The sequence below is a fragment of the Ammospiza caudacuta genome, chromosome 21 (assembly GCF_027887145.1).
Source record: "Ammospiza caudacuta isolate bAmmCau1 chromosome 21, bAmmCau1.pri, whole genome shotgun sequence".
NCBI lineage: Eukaryota > Metazoa > Chordata > Aves > Passeriformes > Passerellidae > Ammospiza > Ammospiza caudacuta.
In genome coordinates this window covers 11158877-11174702 of record NC_080613.1, presented here as the reverse complement: position 1 = coordinate 11174702, position 15826 = coordinate 11158877, and the positions used below count along the sequence as shown (strand labels likewise).

General features: G+C 47.2%; 1 protein-coding gene across 1 annotated transcript in view; it reads right to left on the bottom strand.

The window, feature by feature from the left end:
* Window positions 1–15826, bottom strand: part of RABL6 (RAB, member RAS oncogene family like 6) — a 54082-nt gene that overhangs the window by 19326 nt on the left and 18930 nt on the right. The window contains exons 5-8 of the mRNA XM_058818164.1: window positions 15042–15133; window positions 14047–14187; window positions 12131–12236; window positions 7649–7752 (exon numbers count right to left, since the gene is read on the bottom strand). Of these exons, the coding sequence (XP_058674147.1) occupies window positions 7649–7752; window positions 12131–12236; window positions 14047–14187; window positions 15042–15133 (443 nt within the window). The remainder of the gene's footprint in view (window positions 1–7648; window positions 7753–12130; window positions 12237–14046; window positions 14188–15041; window positions 15134–15826) is intronic.

Genomic DNA, 15826 nt, shown 5'->3' with positions numbered 1-15826 from the left:
ATGGCTGGGAAAGACTTGCCTCGCTCATTCTGGAAGTCTGGACTAAGGACTGCAATCCCAACCACGCCAGAGCCTGGCTGTCACATGCTGTCTATTGATATCCAACCTATACCTGCCCTGATGCAGCTCCAGTCATTCCCTGGGTCGTGTCCCTGATCACAGAGAGCAGAGATCGGTGCTGCACCTCCACTGTCCCTCACAAGGAAGCTGCAGACTGTCAAGGCACCCACACCAGTGCCATGCTGTGGTGTTCTCACTGATGCTTCCACCAGGATCCAGGCCAAGACAATGTGCCTATTCCACCCAGAACACTGGCTACACCAACATAAGCTCCTGGCAGAGCTGAGCTCAGAGTATGTGATGCAGCATCCAGTCCCCATCCTCCCTCTCCTGGGGCGAGCTGCGCGACAACACGTTCCACTGAAAATGATGCATGGATTTGTCATGCACCAGAGAAAAAACATAAAGGAGTTTAACTCCTGCACTGAGCTCTGTGGAGACAGCATCAGATTGGTTTGGAAGGTGCACAATACATCACACATGCTGCAGGAACACGATAGTGTGTGCTCAATACCTGTCCATCACTGTGCTCCCTTCCTGAGGAGGGGGGCCATGGCACCGCATCCTCCAAGCAGAGCATGCACGTTGTCTGTGGGGTGGGAAAGACAAACCACGAGGCCCTGCCATTCAGCCCCCATCCAACAAAGGTAAGGCTCTTTATCCCCACACCAAGTGAATTGCCATGGCCCACAAAGTTGTCAGCTTTGCCTGTGTACAATGTATAACTCCTCAGCTCCACATCACATATGCTGAGTGCTGAATTCTGCCATTCCTCCTGTCTCAGCTTTGATCCAGGCCTTCTGGTGAGCCAAAGACAGGAGAACTGAACAGCTCTGCTTTGTGGTACTCACTCCTCCTCCTCCAAGACCCACTCAGTGTTAAAGACTCCTGCCTTCCAGCTGTGAGGAGAGATTAATCCAGATGACCTACACACACCCGTGCTCCTGTTTATAGCAACAGCAATCCTGGATGGAAGCCTGCAAGCCTGGGCACTGCTGCACCCAGCAGCCAAGGTACTGCTGCCAGCAGTACTTGCTCTCCTGACTGTCTGTGGGAACACCTAAATCACCAACATGGTTTGAAAACAGAATGAACAACTTCTGAGCCTCAAGTTGCTGAATCCCACCATCGAGGCAACTGGCTAACTCAGGTAGAATAAGATGATTGTACACTGAACATCTGGAAACAACGAGACACAAAGAATGTATAGAGTCACATCAGTATACAGAATATGAAGCTCAAAGAATAGTTAAAGCTGGACTCAACAAAGCACAGAAAACTCTTAACAATACCAGAGTATTTAAAGATTTACTGTACGTGGTTCTGCCAAAGCTGCCCATTTTGGAAACAACCTGCTTTGTTCTGGGAAAGTAGCCAGCTCCAGAGGGAGGGAAGGCTGCGACTACCACCTGTTTTTCCTCCAGAAACACATGAAATTTAAGAGCTGGAGGAAAAAAAATCCCACTACATAACTGAAGTATAAAGAGTGTCATCCTTCCCTCCAGCACAACCAGACTGGGGCATAAAACACATGCAGGCTTTGTCTGCACCTGTGCTCCTGTACCTTTAGTCACCTGTGGGGTGTGAAGGGCATAAAAACAGGAGACAGCAAGTTCTTTAGTAGGAAGATACAAATGGTTATCTGGGGACAGCACAACACAGACTTCTACCCCAGCACAGCACTGAGGACAGCTGTGACACGTGTGCTTCATGTCACCTTGACCAGCTAGACACGTGGGCCAAGCCTTGTGCTGTGACACTGGGGAAATCAGGGTGGTCTGACACCGGTTCTATCCACACAGGCTGCAGAAACCAGCTCTGCTGAGTTTTTACAGACAGATCTTCTGTGAGGGAGGTGGGTGGAAAACCAGCACACATTAAATGCTGCCAGCAAGCTCGCAGTAATTTCCAGGATGGAGGTGTCTAAGCATCCTCCACACTTTGAAAATACTACATAATGCATGAATGCTTTCTCTGGCTTTACACACACTCCTCGGAGGCACAAGTGTGGCTGTTTTGGGAACACACCAGGCCAAACCTGCCATGTGTCTGTTTTTTCTCAGATTCTACACAATCTGTCCATTCCTCATTCTATCCATCAGACCTTTGGGAAAGGACTCCCTCAAAACCTCACTGTAGAATACACAGCTTTGTGCCCACTCTGGAGGTAGCAGACCAAGTCCTACTAAAGCACAAGGTGAACTCACACCTGAGCACCTTTATTCCGTTGGGATACAGAGACTGCAAATATACTGTGCATGTCCAGGTGGGTCATCTGTCCTCACTCACAGGGGCTCCTTATTTGCCTTTCAATCCTTCCATTACAGACCAAGTAACAAGTCCAAAACATCCTCAAACTCCTGAATAATTCACTGGTGGTTGGACCTGCTCGCAAGAGGAGACTTTTATGCAATTTTAAAGATGAGCATACTCTGTGGGAAGAAAAATTCATCAGGGCCTGAGGTTACTGTTGCTCTGCCCCCAGGGCAAACACAAAAGGACTTGTTAGCCTCACAATTCCTAAAATTGTCAGTGCTTGTGTTCATTTAATATTGAAGGTGGGAGCAGCCTAAAGCTTTTTGGCTCCTCGTTCTAACGTGCTGTGATAAACTGTTCATATGGCAAGAAAGGCTTTGGGTTATTTTATTAATTGTGAAAATGAAGATTAATCAGCTGGATGACAATTTTAACTGGGGTTAGCAAGGGTTAATTTTCACATGTTTGTTTTGGGCTCGTTAAAGTTACTGCCTCAATCCCCTTAGCCCAGGTCCCTGCATGTAGAATCAACGGCCAAGCAGGTTTAATTCCTGCTGTCATCCTGTTTTCCACCTGACAAAATGGATGCAGCAGGGTAACTCCCTGCTCCATAAAATACAGGACATGCTCCATGTCCCCACTTCTCAAGCAAGACTGACTGGTGACAGGCTTAGGTGCACTTAATTCTTAATGCAGCACCCCCAAAAAATATGACCTAGATAAAGTCCCATTCCAGTTCAGGCTGGCTCCTGACCAGTCTTATGACCACAAAGATTCACAGCAAGTGAAGGAGATAAAAGTGGGGCAAGGGGAAGAGAAAGCAGGAGTGGGTTTTACTTTCCCATCTGGTAACTCAGCCTGTAGCTGGTGTCACTCCAGACCTGTATTCACATACAGTGGAGGATGCCAGAGAACAGCTCCAACAGCAGCTCCTCCTGCTGCTGTGCGGGTGTTACTCAGCACCACGGTCTTCCTGAAATTAAGTGCTATGCTCAATGTGGAAAAAAGGCAAATAAACCCCCAACCCCCCAGCCAATGATTCTGCAGTGACTAATTTGTCTCTTTGGGGAATGTGTCTCCCCAAAGCAGAGTCCTCAGCAAGAGAGCCCAAATACCTGTCTGCAGTCACCGGCCTGGCACCCACATGGTGAGAGGAGACAGCCTCAAGCTGTGCCAGGGGAAGTTTAGGTTGAGTATTGGGGAAAATTTCTTCACCAAAAGGGCTGCCCAGCCCTGGCATCCCTGTGTGGGGGAAGGGGCACATTGAACATATACAAGTTTTCCTTGAAAACAGAAGATAAGCTGGGTACAATTAAAAATGAAGAAACTGAGCAAATTAGGTACAAATTCAGAACATCATAAAAGCCATTACTGTTTGTTTAATAAGAATTCAAGAATTCAAAAATGGGTGAAATGTTCTTTTAGCAGCGTTGAAGATGTAAAGTCTGAAAGGACAGGGACAGTACCAGATCCAGAGGTGTGTCAGGCAGTGAGGAGCCTAAGCACTGGGAAAGAACTGGAAGCAGACTGTGTCTCCCACAGGCACATCCAGGCAGAGCCTGCCCAGGCTGGCTTACGTAAGGCGGAAGAGGCAGCGTCGTGTGCCACCTCGTGTTGTCTCTGGGATCCACATTCTCATCAGTGACGTTTTGTCCTCAGGTCCCCCCCGCTGGAGCAGGAGGAAGAGTTCTTGTTCTCTTTCAGTTCTCACTGAGCCAAATTTAGCACTGGTCACTGTGACAGAGTAGCTACCAGACTGCACAGGGGTGAATAACTGAGATGTCCTAGCGCTGTCACCTCGCTGTGCTCTGTGCCCTGATTTTATGGCAGGAGAGCAGGAATGGCCTCTGAGGAAGTGTTGCAGCAGCCACACCAGGGCCTGTGGCCCCAAACACCTGTGGTCATCTCCCCTTACTGTGCAATTTGGGTGACCCACAGCAGAACTCCCAGTGCTGTCTGAACTGAAGCAGCTAACATAAAGGCCTCGTGACAGGAGGTATGACAGGGGACGGTTGGGCTCCCCTACCAAGCAATAAAAAGGAAAAAGCAAAAGAGGCCTCAAGTTGCACCGGAGGAGGTTCAGGTTGGATATTAGGCAAACTTGTTTCACAAAAAGGGCAGCCAGACTTTGGAACAGACGGCTCTGATAGTGGTGGAGGTATCATCCCTGGAGTGTTTGAAAAATGTGGATGTGGCCCTTGGGGACATGGTTGGGTGGCAGCTTTGGCAGTGCTTGGTTAACAGCTGGACTTGATGATCTCAGAGGGTTTTTCCAATCCTAAGGGTTCCACAGTTCTGTGATCTGTCAAGGGTCACCAAGTCACACTGCACCAACACACACACTGTACACAACAGGGCCAGCGGCAGCAGACAATGTACCAGGTGCTCACTTGGACATTCACTGATGTAGCACATTAAACCTGGTGTCTTAGTTTGGAAAATGCAAGATCTGGGTGTGTATTCTACTGCCATCTGTTAGGTGTGGGGCAGTTATCTTCTCTTCATTGGGCCACCTGTTAAAACCAGGTGGGGCAGTTTTCTTTATCTCTCCCACAGCCAACCCTCCCTCCAGGAGATCTCTGCTGTCCATGGCCACTGAGTGTCCCTGCAGGGCTGATCCAATGCCAGCATCCCATGGGGAGATGCTGCGCCCAGGGCAGGAGCCAAGCATTCCTACCTGGATCCAATCTGAGCCTGGCACAGCACAGCAGCCTCTGCCCCCTGCATTGCCAGAGGAGCAGCTTTCTGCTGCCCTGCATGGCCAGAGGGAGCCCAGGCCCATCTGCAGCAGCCCTGGAGCTGCAGAGGAAAACTCCCCCCTTGTGCAGGATCCCTGCTGCAGCAGAGCCACAGCTGGCACTGCAGGAGGGCTGAGCCCCCCTGGGATGGGGCTGGGACACCCCCTGACACACAGGGGGCAGGGCATGGTCTGACTTTGCCAGTGTCGTTTTGTATTACTACATTGTTTATTTTTATTTTTTTCCCTAATAAAGAACTGTTACTCCTACTCCAATACCTTTGCCTGAGAGCTCCATAATTTCAAAATTATAATAATTCAGAGGGAGGGGTTTGCATTTTCCATTTCAAGGGAGGCTCCTGCCTTCCTTAGCAGGCACCTGTCTTTTCAAACCAGGACACCTGGTAATCCCAAAATGAGGGGCATCTGACAAGCATGGTTGCAAGGACCTTCCCAAGCCCTAACAATGAGCACTGCAGACCTCCCTCATGCTGCAAGCTCTGATTCCATCACACACTGTTGTGTCCATATGTACTCTGTTTCCTAGCCCAAACTGTTTACTAAGGTTGTGGCTTTACCCAAACCTGGGCTCTCTGACATATGAATGTGAGTACTTCTTTAAATTAGGTCTTTGGCTATAAAACTCATGCTTGGAGACCTCCTGCAGGGATAAAAACTGAGTGTAAGAAGTGCATACCTTTCAACTCCAGGGCTGAAGTAACCCCTTTGCAGCTCATCTGTCCCACAGAGGTGCCATTTAAACAAACAGACTCTCTGTTTCTACCTGGGGTACAGAGAAAAACCTTAAAAACCCCAAAATAGCTCTCTTTAGTCAGTGTGATCAAAGTACTGACATATGACACTCCCTGATGCTTTTCTTTTGGGATCCGTGCCTCTACCCAGGAAGCATCCAGGGGCGTTTTAAAGCCCTTTCTCTAAAGAAGTGCTATTTTCTGAGAGTGAAGAACTTTGGCTTCAGTACAGATATGAACATGCAGAAGCTGGCCAGCTGCATAAGGATGTCACTTTATTTGCTAAACCAGAATCCTAGAGAAAAGTCTTGCTTTTAATATTTCATCAACTCCTCCTTTGTCAGGCTCTGATATTTCTGAGGCCATGTTAAGTTAACCGGCAGTCTGACAGTGCCAACAGCCTCCCAGCAGGGCAGTGTGGCCACACTGGGTAGGATGATCCAATCTAATACCTGTTACTGGAACTAGGAGGTCTGGCCACCCCTCCAGCACTACCACACTGCTGCTGCTGCTTTTAAGATCTAAGATCTCTTCTCAGAGCCAGCCCAACACAGACCAACCCTGAGGTAGATATAGCAAGGACAGATTTCACAGTCACAGAGTCTCAGACTAGTTTGGGTTCGATGGGACCTTAAAGCTCACCTTATTCCATGCCCCTGCCCCAGGCAGGGACACCTTTCACTGCTGCCCCAGGCAGGGACACCTTTCACTGCTGCTCCTAGCCCCATCCAACCTGTTTTTCTGCTGGATTTGTGAGCTGAAGTGACACATATGGAGACCCAGCACACACTAAAGCTGCTGGAAGGGCAAGAGGTGACAAAACAGAAAGACTGTGTGCTGTGAATTTGAAACAGCTCTGGCAACTCCTGATTCTATTAAGTATCCTCCCATTACTGAAGAAGTACAAACAAAAGCATGAAAACAATCTGACAGCACAGCCCACGCAGCCCAGTCCTTTGAGTAGGGACATCAACAGAAGTGCTGAAGGCATGAGGTGACTAACTAGTCCCTCAGGAGAAGAATGAGGTGAATGCTTTGGAAACAGCATTCTTTGTGTGAATTGGGGTATTTCAATGCCCTCCAAGGAAAACATGCTGAACAAGGTTATAGAACCTTGAAACTTGGTCTGAAAAATGCTTGTCCAAAAGCCTGTGCATGAATATTTCATAATCATCGATTCCAATTTCCAAACAAAAGCTGCCTGTAAATAATCTTTTTTCAATACATTCTGAGGCTGACTTTTCTGGATTGCACATCACTGCAATAAAGGCCTTGTCATGGGAATTTACAGAACATGAATTCCTGTTCACTGTGCTACAGGTGCATTGGCTTTATGGGGCTAAAGCTGGCAAACACCATTACAAGCAGCCAGGGTGCAGAACAGACACAGAAATACACCAAAGAGTTCAGAAGTGCTCAAAGGGAACAAAAGACAGCAGCGTAGTTGCTATTACTTTCTGCTGTCATAAGACACAAAGTATACAGGAGTGCAACAGCCAGGAGAGGAACCAACTTGCGTGCTAAGCAGCTGAGAGATGGAAAATATCTCCTTCCAGCACTTCATCTACTTCAGCATGTGCTGGCTCCAGGTGTGCTGCTCAGCCCCACCTGCCCTGCCCTCCCCAGTCACATGCCTGTAGGAACCAGACCTTTCACAGGGATCCCCAGGTGCATGCTTTTCTTCAGGTGATGACATCCAAAAGCAACATTTTATCCAAAGGATCCCTAAATGTTACTCGCTAGACCCTTCAACCTGGCCACATGCCACAGCTGGGACTGCCCAACATTCATGTGACACCCAAAGCAGCAGTTAGTTAGCAGAAAAGACAGCTCAGTGACATACAGTTCGTAGTTTTGGTCTTCAGTCTCTTGCTGCACTGACAGCTCCTCCAGAGTTGCATCAATATCCAGCTGATTTGTCTCCAGCTGCCGTAGCAACGTCTCCCTCTGAGGAAAGGAAAACAAGCTGGGTCTGAGCAGAAGGGTCACTGTAACAGATCTCTGTGCACTAAGATCCTGTGTCACTACTTTACCACAATACCACGTGCAACAGGAGCCCTGGCCCTGATCATGGTGTCCATTTAAATACAGAGCACATAGGGAAAGTGAATAAAAAGCAGATAATCCATGAAGTCTGTGTGTAAAGAAGCACCTGGTTCTGTCAGCTATTCTCAGCCATAAATCAATAATGTGTTATTTCAGACATCACAGCACCAGTTACATTTGGAGAAAGGATTCAGCCCCTGCAGAGATCAGTTGTGCAACTTATTCATTCAGGCCTTTTGATTTTCTCTGTGCTAGATCAGCCCCTCTGGGAGCAGGACCCAGCTGAATGCAAAGCCTCCCAATAATTTTTTTTTTGCTGTTGGGGTAGATGAGGGAGCATAACCTATCAACTCAGTGACATTTTGGAAGTCCTTGCCCCTCTGTCTCCAGCTGTTGTTCCACAGATGGGGGACAGACACCCTAGCCCATTTTCAATGGGCAATAAAGTCAGTTGACTGCACTAATGTAATCCAGGACCGCCCCACTCAGCCCTTCCTTTCCCACATTTCCCACAGAACTCGAACAAAAACCTCAGCTGAGGGGAAGGGCTCCCTCTTCCCGACATCCAGACGACAGCAAGGAGAGATCGATACCCACAGGCACAGGCAGCTCCCCCAAGGGCTGTGGCCCTGCAGGGCTGACACAGCACCCACTCCTGCAGAAACACCATTCTGGATCCCCTGGACAAGACTACAGCTGTCAGTGGTGCAAATGCTGCCCCACAGCCCCATTCCCTCTGCTCAGACACAGCTGGCTGGCATACAGCTGGGCACTGGCCCTGCCCATCAGCTCACCTCCCAAACAGTGCAGCCAAAAGCCACGTGTTTGTGCCTGAGGGCATCAATCTTCCCTCTGCCACTGCCTGTGCACTGGGGGGCACAGGAGCAGGGCCAGCTTGTGCTGAGTTGCGCTGCTGACTCCCAGCCCTGCACAGTTCCTGTAACAGCAGGTCTGTGGTGCCACAGGCTGCATCCCTGCCTGGGCAGGAGCATGTGCAAGAGAAAGCCCAGGCTTCCTCCAAACTGCCAAGATTTTTGTTTTGATAACCGCCTTATCCCTCAAGTACATTTCAGCTTTGCTCTGACAAATATTTTTGAAGGCTAGCATCAATAACCATGGTGAATTCTTAATTCCCTGTCTGACAACACTTGAACTCACTGCAGAAAGATCCCATCAAATTTAAAGCCCAAAAGGAAATCTATTACATAATTCCCAGAATAATATCCATCTGAGAAGACAAACTTCATTTGCATGAAGTAATGGTGTTCAGTCTCTACATGCACATGCTGCTGGCATTATGGTTTCACAGATGTGACAACTTTGAAGCTATCAAGCCACTGCACAGGTTTGAAGAGCAATTAACTCATCTGGCTCACACAAACCACACCAAGTGCTGTGCTCTGGAGAATGATCACAGCACAGCCTGAGCCTTCCAGGTCAGATTCTACTATGACTGAAATCAGCAAAAAAGTTCAAGTAATTTTTATTTTGTACTGTAAGACCAGGTGACTCATCACAGTTGATAACCCTAATGTACTGGAAGACATAGCCCTTCTTGAAATGTGTTTGGGTGATCATTTAAGCTAATTTACTGCTTCCAAAGCATTTAGAGTCTTCACGTTTACCTTTGCCATTGTGTTAAAAGCTTGGAGCAATCTCTCTTTTCTTTGCTGAGTAATTTTTATTCATCATATTCAAGTGCTCTCTGCAGATGGAAACTTGACTTTAATTAACATGTATGCATGGAATTACGAAGTCATTACTTAATGCCAATTCCTTTATTGTCATTTACGGACAAGAAAGATTTAGCAAAATATGCTATTCATATTTAAAGTTGTTACCCTCATCAGAAGTATTAATGAGGACTTGAGAATTCAAATTCTAGATTTCAGAATTCAAGAAAATCAAGAACTCAGAAGCATATCATCATTTCATATTACTGCAGTATTTAATATTATGCAGTATAAGCAAAAATGAGACAAAAAAAGGGCAAATCTACTGCTTCTTTGTCCCCAGTTTCCTAAGACAGGTGAAATACATGCTGAGCAAATTAGCTGAACAAACAGAGACAGAAGGGCTACTGCTCTCCGGTGCTTACCTTAGGCTCTTTGATAATGACTTTAATTAGACTTGTCTATTAAACAAGGGTGTTTAATAGACAAGTGGTGTGTCTTGCCTTACACTTTGGCACTGAGACATACACCAGTTTTATTTATTTCAATTTTCACAGATCACAATAAATCGAGAATATATAATTAATAACGATAGACATGCAATCAATTTTGTATAAATTCATCACTACTAATAAACTTTCAAACACTTTAAAAAATACATTATATTTTATCATGCTGGTTATTAAAATATTAAAGAAACAGCTTATTTTTTGCAATGACCCCAAAGAAGGGAATAAATAACGTGCTAGAGACCAGTGCTTTAGCTGAAAGGCACTTGCAAGGGCTTCCTGGGGAAAGGCAATCTCAGCTGTCTGCAGAATCCTGTCTCCTTCCAACACAGCATATAGAGGCCTGGGTGACCTGATGCCATTTGTGGGTTTCCAGATATACCTACAGCTGAACTGCATCCTCAGATTTGCCAATCCTGCCCCTGGAAAGGAACTGATAAATAATTGAAGAGCTCAGGCTGACAAAGAGAATGAGCTCTGAACTGGGGGTGTATGGATTTCAGCCCTTGTATTTGCCAGAGAAGATGTGTGACTATAAAATGAGCACAGGAATGTGCCATTGAAAACCACATACTGACCCCAACCCTGCTGAGAGACAGCCTCGGATACAGCTGGACCACTCTGCCCTGGAGAGCTGTGGAGGGCAGGCTGAGAGGCACAGAAATGTCTGAGGCTGACTGAGTCCAGTGTGCATTTCATACCAGGCAGCATCCCTCTGCTTTAATCCTGCTCTGCTCCAAGGAGAAAAACTCCCTTCTGGAGCCTGGTGCTGGCAAGGATCTCTGAAGATACCAGAAGAACCTTCAGGAATTAAGTCTAGATGTGATTTTCCTACAGATTTCAGCTCATGCTGCACTGGATGAGGGCCAGCCCTGGTCCCTATGCACTCCAACACAAGGTTCCCAGTGAGTGTCTGGGAGCAGTGAAGTGCCCCAAGGCAGCTACTGTGGAGCAGCATGAGGCACTGCCCATAAACCTGTGACACAAGTGCAAGGGGAGCTGGAGAAACCAATGCAGCCCATCTTAGGTGAAGTTTGACATCAAGTAAAGCCCCCAAAACTGGGTGGAGGCAACCAAAAGCCTTCAAATGTGCAGTGTCATAAACCCAAACATTTCACCAGCAACATGCTGGCAAATTTCAATCTTCCCCACTGAACAGCAGGTTGGATTTACAGCTCATATTTCTACAACCTCCCGCTCAAAAAATTGTTAGACTTGTTTCACTGAGCTTTTATACATTCAATTCTCTTATCCTGGTTCTTTCTGCTCTGCAGCCTGAGGACTTGGTAACATCCACTATTATATCTCAGCTCCTTCTGAACTAGCATTTCACTGGGGATTATTTATATAAAAATACACACATACACTTCAATTACTGGTAAAAGATAATAAAGATCTACTGCCTAGGTTTTCCCCATCAAATAGAAAACAGTGACACAACATCATATGTGCCCTCAAAAAACATAAGCTACTCATCCCAAAGGACCCCTGTAGGATCACCCCAAAAGCCCATCTTCTAAAGGCCCACAGATGAGAATCCCACCCTTTGGAGCCTCTGCCCTTCCCTCAGTCCTCCCAAGAATCCTCACATATGAAGGAAATATGAGACTGGATCCATGTGCACAGGATGGAAGCACATGGATCTCATATCCAATGCCCTTTACCATTAAGGCTAAGATTTTCAGCAAACAGAGGTTCCTGAACTACTCAGATAATGGCCAAATCTCTTCTCATCTGAGTTTTAACTGAACAGAATTGAAATTCAAAGTTTAACAGGTGTGTGTATTTTACATTTTTGACTTGGCAACTGCACCACTGGATGCCATTTTCATGCCAGTGAAAATGGAGCCTTTCTCCAGAGGTCAGCATTGGGAACTCAGGACAGCTGGCCTCTTGCAACCAGAGACACATTTAAATCACTCACAGGCACTAACGTTCTGACATACTTCTGTTGTACTAACTCTAATGAAAAGAAGAATCTACTCAGGATCCTTTAACAGCAAATGAAACCCCAAATACCAAATTCCTGCCTTAGAAAGGAAGCAAATCCCACCTGTCCCACACACGCAACACATCAGGATAACATCCCTGCCTTACCTGCAGCTGCAAGAAGGGGATGTTGAAGAACTTGTGCAAGTACTTGAGGCCAAAGCTGTTCTTCATGGAAGACTCAGCATAGCGGAAATAGGAGGAGCCGGGAGGCCTGTGCCAAGCAGAGAGGAAAACACTGTACCCAGCACAACCCACAGAGCCTGCACAGGACTGACTGACACACCATGAGCCACCCCACACGCCAGCCCCCACCCTCAAATGGAGCCAGGGCATCATTCTGCTTGGACTCATTATTCTGTGTACAGCCAAAATTCACTGAAGGGTGGCAGAAGGTGGCTGTTGGTGTGTGACGATGTCACGTGCCTGTCAGGCTAAGAAATGCTCTGTCAGGACACTGGGATGTTGGTTTCCTAAACCGGGGACTCACAGCTTTACAAGTTGCTCATTTCACAGTAAAGGTTTTTGTTTTAAAAACCACAATCGGATGGAAAAAAATAATATTGAGAAATTCTTTTGTAAAGAAATTATTTCATAATGGATAAAGTCTTAAAACTGACACCATTTCTTTGTGCCTGACACATGCATAAACAAATAAGAAATGAGGAAAATAAAAAAATATGTTGAGAACATAAAATTATATACAAAGGTACCATCTACTGAATCTTGACCAACAAATACTATTTTGTACCATGTAGCAGAGCACCTCAGATCTCTGCTTAAGGGAAATGCTTGTCTGGTTGGTGAGGGACATCTGACTTGGCTGTGCCCTGCAAGTGCTGCATGGGGGATGCTCAGAGGCAGAACAAGGACACAGCTGCACTGGCTGGCTCTTATGGAGCTCAATCACTTGGATCAAAGAACAGCTGTGCTATGGGGAGAGGACTCTCTCACAGGAGAAGGACTATCCAGAAAGAAGAAGACTTGTTGGGAACAGCACTTCTGAAAGGCGCATGCTGCCAGGCACATGCTGTCTTGTGCTGTTTCCAGGAGCATGGCAAACAATCTGCTCCAGATCAAAGGGCCCATGGTGTCAGCTGCTGCTGCTGTGAGACACGGGGAGCTCTGGGAGCCCAAGGCAGGCGACAGGACAGAGGGCACACATGACATGCTTGTGAAACACGGCAGGGACATGGATGTGAAACACAGCAGTGATATAGATGTGAAACATGGCAGGGACGTGGATGTGGAACATGGCAGGGATGTGGATGTGGAACACGGCAGGGACGTGGATGTGAAACATGGCAGGGACGTGGATGTGGAACATGGCAGTGACATGGATGTGGAACACAGCAGGGACATGGATGTGGAACATGGCAGTGACATAGATGTGGAACAGGGCAGTGATGTGGAACATGGCAGTTACATGGATGTGGAACATGGCAGTGATATGGATGTGGAACAGGGCAGTGATATGGATGTGGAACAGGGCAGTGATATGGATGTGGAACACGGCAGGGACATGGATGTGGAACAGGGCAGTGATATGAATGTGGAACAGGGCAGTGATGTGGAACATGGCAGTGACGTGGATGTGGAAGAGGGCAGTGATATGGATGTGGAACATGGCAGTGACGTGGATGTGGAACAGGGCAGTGATGTGGATGTGGAACAGGGCAGTGACGTGGATGTGGAACACGGCAGGGATGTGGTTGTGGAACATGGCAGGGACATGGATGTGGAACAGGGCAGTGACGTGGATGTGGAACAGGGCAGTGATATGGATGTAGAACACGGCAGGGATGTGGATGTGGAACACGGCAGGGACATGGATGTGGAGCACGGCAGGGACATGGATGTGGAACACGGCAGGGATGTGGAACATGGCAGGGACATGGATGTGGAACAGGGCAGTGATATGGATGTGGAGCATGGCAGTGACGTGGATGTGGAACACGGCAGGGACGTGGTCACTGCCCAGGGATGGCAGGGAGCAGCTGAGCCCTGCTGCCCTGCCTGCTCACCTGTTCAGGTTGTCAATGAGGTCCCGCACGTCCCCGGGCAGGATGACCCGGTGCTCCCCCATGTCCCGGTAATTCCCAAGCACACACACTGGAACGTGGGTCGGCACTTTAGGAAGCTCCCTCAGAATATAGTTAAATGTCCTTCATCAGAGGGGAGAGAGCAGATGAGAGAGCAGATAAGTGGGAACATCCTTCTGTTAGCAGTTTCATGCACAAATTACAAAGAAAAAAATAGACAGGAATTTCTTTTTCCAAAGTCCTTCCAAGTCTGTGACTTCTTTACCCCATCAGAGAAACACATTAACCCTCAATATGTTTGCATGAGTCTTTATTCAAAACCAACTTCAAAAGCTCAATAATCTACTTTCACCAGAACCTTCACATCTCCTACAGCAAACTCAGTCCTGAAAAACTGTGGGGTCAGCAGAAGGAAAGGATTCCCTCCGTTCAGCTGTCCACAGGCTCACTGATCCACACCAAACCTGAACAACACCAGCCTAAATATAAACCAGAAGCTCTAACCCCCTCCTCTTTCCACTCTGGATTCCTTATCTCTCTTACTCTCCTCAGATGTGTAAAACCAACAGTTCATTACTTCTGTAGATTAATACAGCCTGGGGCCTCTAAACAATCCTTACTAATTCCAGTTTCTTGGGAATTTAGCATCCTTCTTTCCCTTGCGTTCTGGTGAGCAGGGGTTTGCAACATGCACTTTGCACCTGTGATAGCACTAATTATCAAGCCTCAGCTAGCAGCATATCAGCAATTGCAGCACACAACCCACTGGGACACTGCTTGTTTGGAACAAGCCCAGGAGAGGAGTGTATTAAAAGCCATGTCACAAGATAAAGCTTTTATTTTAAAGGATACAAGCTTGCTCCAACTCATGAGGCAGGTTATCAGCTTCCAAATTACACTGGGAATCTGGAAATCTGGAAGTCATTTGTTTTGCCTGAACAAGGGAGAATCACATGGTGCCAGTAAAGGTCACTTACCACTGCTTGGTGATGTCAAACATCATCACTACACCATTGCAGTTCTTATAGACATCCAGGAACTCTGCATCCAAAGCCATTTCCGATTCTGCCTGAGGAAATAAAGGCAAAGAAGCAGTAAATAACTGGATTCAACTTCAGGCTGATACAGAACACAATGGATACAGTACTGACTGAGCAAACCTTCTGAAGTGACAACCACTGTGAGGAGTACCTGTGGATTTCACATCATTATCATTGAAATAAGATACTTGGTGGCTCCCAGCTTCCACTTCCCATAGGAACAGGATGTGAAGCACCTGATGGTCTCTGACAGCACATGCTAAAACCCACCCCTGTCCTTTCCCCTGTGCTCCCAAATCCTCTGTTGGCAAGAGAAGTCCATACAAACCACAGAGTGGAGGACAGAGGACACAGCTCCCATTCCATCTTTTTTCTGACTGAGATATTGGCTCTACTCTTAATGCTGCTGGTGTCCAAAAGCAGGGGGCAGTTTCTCCCATGGATGGCTGACAGGATTAGTACCCAACTGGCTCTTCATCATTTGGACTCTGCATGCTGCTAAGTCCACATAGTACTGGTCTCAGCTTGGTCTCCATGGTCCCAGCTGAGTCCCCATGGCTCCTACTGGAATTTGGTGTCCCTGGAATAATTCTCACTCCTTTCCCAGGAGTGGAAAATGCACCCACATTTGCAAAGGAAGAAGAACCTGTGGTAACTGTTCTCATAAAGGCTTTTCCCATGGGAGAGTATTTTGAGGAAAATTCTCCTCATCTGAGCCTGAG